This window comes from Otolemur garnettii, unplaced genomic scaffold (assembly GCF_000181295.1).
Source record: "Otolemur garnettii isolate 467f Iridium unplaced genomic scaffold, OtoGar3 scaffold00011, whole genome shotgun sequence".
NCBI lineage: Eukaryota > Metazoa > Chordata > Mammalia > Primates > Galagidae > Otolemur > Otolemur garnettii.
The window spans coordinates 15873285-15879284 of NW_003852406.1; the positions used below are offsets into that span (position 1 = coordinate 15873285).

Genomic DNA, 6000 nt, shown 5'->3' on the forward strand with positions numbered 1-6000 from the left:
ATATGCATATGGTATGGATCATCCAGACAGCAAATGAAAGACCATGTCTGAATTTTATATAGAAAAATTGTAGTCTCTACATATAGGAAGTCAACACCAGGAGAAACACGGACCAGCCGGGATTTACCTCATGGAAACTCTCCTCGGTAATCCCACTGTCTTCAATGTGAAGAATACTGTTGAGAGTCTGCACGTAGAGCAGATCCACCTCCTCCAGGTCCTCCAGGGTGAGCGGGACACAGCACAGCTGCTTCCACACCAGAGGAGCCAAGTGGAGGTCCAGAGGCTTCTTTGTGCGAATGGCAACCCCCATTAAAATTCCCAAAAACTTAAATTGCATTAAGTGTTCATCGAGGCAGGCAGAGGGGTTAAAAAGGAACCTATAGAATTAAAGGAAATATCTCAAACAAAACTTTCCTAATTTCTATTAGAAATAAGTTACCCACAACTTATTTATTTATAGATACAGTGTTAGTCTACACCTGTGTTCTTCAATATGATAGCCATTTAGCTACATGTGGCTATTTAAATTAATTTTTTTTAAATCCAGGTTTTTAGCTTTCCTAACCACATTCTGAGTGCTCAACTGCCACAAGTGGGCTGTGGCTACTGTTTTAGATAGCACAGGGACCATATTTTCAACTATTTTTAGCAAAATTATAAAACGGCAAGCAAATGATCTTAAGCTCCCTTCTCCAGAATGCTGTATTTACTAAAATCACTTCATTAATTATTTATAAGTCTATGAAGCAGGATCTAAAATTCAAAATTTTGTAGACCTAAGGACAATAAGTAATTGTAAATACTAAGTTCTGTGATTTGATAGTGTAATAAAGCCTTTTACTTAATTTTATGCAGAAAATTCATTAAAGGGAGGCCAGGTGAGCCTTTAGAAAACAAAATGAGTCAGGTTTCATGATAAAGTCTATATTACCATTGAGTTAGTCTTATAATAAATGCCAAGTCTTGATGAAAGTGCCTGTTTCCTCATCTAAGAGAATAATGATAGTATCTATTCCTTAGGGTCATAATGAAGATTCAAAAGGATAAAATCCATAAAGCACTTAGAACAGTGCCCGGTACACTCAATACAGGCGTAGAAGTGAGCTATTACTATTATTCTAGATATTCAATAAACACTTGCTGGCTGCCATACCTGTCTCTATTGTAACCCACTTCTGCGGTAGCATTTGGAGAGGGTATAAGAAGGTCAACTACACCAGTTTCAAGTTCCTATGGAAGAAAGAAAAACATTTTTTGAGAAATGACAATCAAATACTTAAAGAAAATGAATCAATTACATTAAAGACCATACTGAAAAGGGAATATTTTGAGGAATTTATAATTCTATTTGATAACCAGCCATCTCCATACTTTATTTTTGTGGTTTTCATTTAAAATGAAATTAGGAAAAACTCCCTATCAAAAATGTCCTGCAGTATGAAAAAACAAGATGAATGAGAAGGTCAGTACGGGAGTTGGGGGTAGCTGTGAGCAGAGTATAGTGATACTTCAAATAGACTCAATAAATGAGCTAAGCATTATTTTAGTCACAGGATTTATCAGAAAAGTCCTGATACTAGGCAAAGCTGGGAGGAGTAGAGCTGGTCTGGAAGCAAAGCTGCCAATGATCAACTTAAAATGTGAACTGGTCTAACCTCTTAATACTTCTTTTTCTAATTTGCCTAGGGCCTGGCAGTTTTACTTTGTTCTAAAAGCACCAGAATAAATCAAGCACATGGGTGGGTGGTCCTGGATTTGTCTGTTACATAAATGTACATATGTGTGGTTGTTTCCTCTGCCAATATTATAGGACAACAGATGGTGAGTCATTGGTAGATGGTTAAGCACTGACATTTACTTACAGCAAAGCATTTCACAAACCACTACTCTAATTCACCTATATATCACTAATAGCATGACTTTATTTGAGGCTTATGAACACATCCTTGCTACATTTATAAAAACATGCCCAACAGAATGATCACTGGAACAGTAAAATGGCCATTATCTGACTAAATGACTCAGCAGGGGACAATGCACGAATATACCTGGCACATCTCTGTGATGGTGTCATCAAACACTCCTCCAGCGTCATCGGCCCCTTCTCCAACTAGCTTAACCTTCCATGCCCGGGAAGGGAGACGGAGGTCTGATGCATTCAATTTAACCACCTGTCTTGCTATTTGGACAAAGATGGGTTTACACTTCCGTCCTCTTCAAAAGAAAGGAAGAAAAAGGGAATGAAATGTAACTCTCACCAACTTCCCCAAATCAACACAAAGATCACTTTGCTATCTTCTCATCAGTGAATGAACAGGCCAGCTTAACAGCAGTCAAACACTGTGCTGGGCTCATTGTAACCACCTGGGGTACTAATGTAAGTACTATTACTACCTACCATACTTCATAATTGAGGAAGTTAAGGCTTATAGAGACAAATGTTAGTAATAATATTCATCTCCCCAAATCCCAGCTAGTTAGCGAAATATACATACATACACAAGTATGCTAACCTGGTTGATATCCTCTTTACAGTAATTTGAGGTCCATAGTTTTTGCCCTGAACCATGGTTTTTCCTATGGAGCGCACCATTGGGAGAGTGTAGACTCTTGGGGCTAACAAAGGCCGAAGCTGTCCCTGTACAATGCCCCAAGTTCCAGCATTATAATGGGATGTGCTGTTCTGTAACAGAAAGTAAGGTTATAAGAAATGGTATAATCTAAGGTTTAAAAGAAGTAACACTTCTTATTTTAAAAACACATATTCTTTTTGAAATGTACTTTAAAAAAGTGCAAACCTGGTTATTTGTAACTATTAATAACTTTTTTTTTTTTTTTTGTATTGACAGAGTCTCACTTTACCACCCTCAGTAGAGTGCTGTGGCATCACACTGCTCATGGCAACCACCAACTCCTGGGCTTAGGCGATTCTCTTGCCTCAGCCTCCCAAGTAGCTGGGACTACAGGCGCCCGCCACAACGCCTTGCTATTTTTTTATTGCAGTTTGCCTGGGGCTGGGTTTGAGCCCGCCACCCTTAGTATATGGGGTCAATGCCATACACACTGAGCCCCAGATGCCGCCCTGTAACTATTAACTTTTAAAAATATTTTTTTCTCATAATTACTATTTTTAAAAACCTTAGAAAATAAAGCAAAGGACACATACATGCACGCAAAGGAAATGATCCATAATCCCACCTTACAGATACGGCTCCATTAACACTTTGATCTACCTCTTTCCAGTTTTCTATTGTGTGTATACACACATTTTTTTCACATTGTTGAGATCATACTATTTATATAATTTTGAGCTGTTTCTCTCACTTAACTTTATATCATAAACATTTCTCCAACTAATTACAGTTTGCAAGCACTGTGTTCAGTGCTGCTTAGTATTCTCTGCCTGGTTGATGATCTCACAGTGATTTGTCAGATCTCTCACATGCTCCACAGCTGGGTACTGGAAGCATTTTTGATTAGCAGTTTTACAAACTTATACACACTCTGGCAGGCATGCTTATACATTAAACACACATATACCCATAAATAAAAAATTTCCTCCACTTTCCCCCCCAGAATACTCATTTGTAAGAAGAGAAAAAGGTATCCTAAATTTCTCAGATTCATTTATATAACAACCTTGACTGTGGTTCTAATGGCTTTGTGTGCTTAAATTTTACAATCAGATATTAGACTTTGTAAAAATACATAACATGCTTAGCCATTTATACTTCCTCAAATTCTGGACAAACCAAAACACAGAAAGAGTATCACTTTGTGCCCAGCAGCGTGATGACTAATATCTGGACTGTCCCTAAAACAGCAATAAAATGGGAATAGAACTGTTGTCTTTTTGCTTCTCTTGGGTGCTAAGAGTAAAGAAAGTACTAGCCATGCAAGAACCTTCCCAAGGCCAAGCAAGAGAAAGGCCCTGGGGCCTGGGAGCATGTCACAGACACTGCTTCCTAAGGTAGTCTGTTACCTGGTTGTTGGGGCTGAGGTTCAGTAGCCTCCAGGACGAGTACATGAGGTCGGAGAAGTGGTAAAGCAGCCGGAGCCTGGCCCGCACGGTGTGGATGCTCACCTCTCTCAGTGCTCCATACTGGGGGGGCACTGCATCAGGCAGGCCCAGCTGCAGAGGTACTGACACACCTGCTCAGAAAGCAAATAAGCACTTGTGAAGGAAAATAAATGCATTACTTTCGCTTGTCATATTTTGAAAAATTTTAAACACACGATTACACAATGGATACCCATTCCCACCCCCTAAATCATGTAATTAATATTTTGCTATATTTGCTTTTTCCTATGTGTATCTATTCCTCCATCCATCAATTCATCCTAGTTTTTTTGACATAATCTGTGTTGGGTTTTACATGTCTTTATTTACCAATATGGAAACCGGGTCTTTTCTCCTTTGGTTTCCCATTTAACAATAGGATGTAAGTAGTTCCTTCACATACATACACAAAGTAAGCTGAATTTTTCCTCATATTTAATAATTGTTCATTTTCATGATAATGCCAAGTGTGGGCAAGGACCAGATAGGCAGTTCTGGAACATGTGAATGGGCAACTTAGCTCCCCATACTAACTAGGGATCTGAAAAAAGTAGCTGTGACAGAATGAAAGATAGGGGTGCATGATCATGGTTTTATACTGCAATGATAGTTCTGTGAGAAGCAAAGACTAACAGGGACTGCATCCATGGCTACCCTGCTAAAAAACACATAATAGAGTAAAAACAAGCTATGAACTACATGAGTTTCCTGTAGATTAAAGATATGTACAGTTCTATTCCCACTACTAGTTTTTTGTTGTTGTTGTTGCTGTTTTTGCAGACAGGGTGCCATTCTGTTGCCTAGAGCGCTATGGTATAATCACAGCTGATCAGAGCCTCAAACTCCTGGGCTCAAGCAATACTCCTGCCTCAGCCTCCCAAGTAGCTGGGACCATATTTGTTCCATTCTGTTGCCCAGACTGGTCTTGAATTCCTGACCTCAACTGATTCTGCCTCAGCCTTCTAAAATGCTGGGATTATAGGTGTAAGCTACCATGCCTAGCCAATTCCTACCACTGTTAGTATCAGCTAACATTTACTGAGTACTTCCTATGTGCCTGGCACTAGCTGAAGATCTTTACATCAATTGATTCACTTCTATAGTATTTGGTACTAATGCTGTAGTTTTTTCACAATATTACCCTCATTTAAAAGAAAAAAAAAAAAACTGAGTCTCAAGGTCACTCAGATCATATACGGAGGAACTGGGATTCAACACCAGCAATGTGGTCCCAGAGTATGAATCTTTTTTTTTTTTTTATTGAATGGTAGTCTGAATCTTTAATTGTCATACTCTATACAGCCTTCTGTCCTGAAGAGGATGTGAAATTCCTCTGAAGCCACTCAATACCTGAAATTGTCAGTAAGTAGGTAGCACTGCTCACTCTTGATTCTGTTAACTGTTAATAGAAATCATCTCTTGCTTGTTCGGAATCTACCTGGCAGTCCCACCTTGATTTCTTAGTGTATCTAAGAGAAAAAAAATCTCTATGGAGAGTCTTCCCCAAAGACTTGTGGCTAAGAATTAGAGAAGTTAGCAAAAGGGGAAGAAAATGTTGAGCTCTCACACACAAGGTTGCTTCAGAGAAATTCTAGTGCCTTAGAAAACAGAGGATGGTAGAAAGAAAGGGCTTGAGGGCCTAAATAAGAAATAGCCCAAATATGAAGAAATAAGTACCAATGATAAATACCATAATTAAGGTAAAGTTTACATTTGTGGGGAATGGAAGACGTATCCAATCAGAAGGGGTCCACAGTTGAGTGTTAAGTATGTAAGTATGCATTATATTTTTCTTTAAATCTTTTTGTAGGATTTTTTAATAAGTAAGAAGTAAAAGAAATAAGAAGCAGCTACAAACAGCCCATTAGTCCTACTACAAATGGAATAAAATGTCAGCTACTACACAGACATCAAGTTTCTTTCTTTTTTTTTTTTTT

General features: G+C 38.5%; 1 protein-coding gene across 1 annotated transcript in view; it reads right to left on the reverse strand.

Moving 5' to 3' along the window:
* The window catches only part of HERC1 (HECT and RLD domain containing E3 ubiquitin protein ligase family member 1), a 206425-nt gene that overhangs the window by 6961 nt on the left and 193464 nt on the right, over positions 1 to 6000 (reverse strand). Inside the window, exons 70-74 of the mRNA XM_023510003.1 lie at positions 3986 to 4155; positions 2517 to 2686; positions 2052 to 2217; positions 1157 to 1233; positions 128 to 380 (exon numbers count right to left, since the gene is read on the reverse strand). Coding sequence (XP_023365771.1) covers positions 128 to 380; positions 1157 to 1233; positions 2052 to 2217; positions 2517 to 2686; positions 3986 to 4155 — 836 coding nt within the window. The remainder of the gene's footprint in view (positions 1 to 127; positions 381 to 1156; positions 1234 to 2051; positions 2218 to 2516; positions 2687 to 3985; positions 4156 to 6000) is intronic.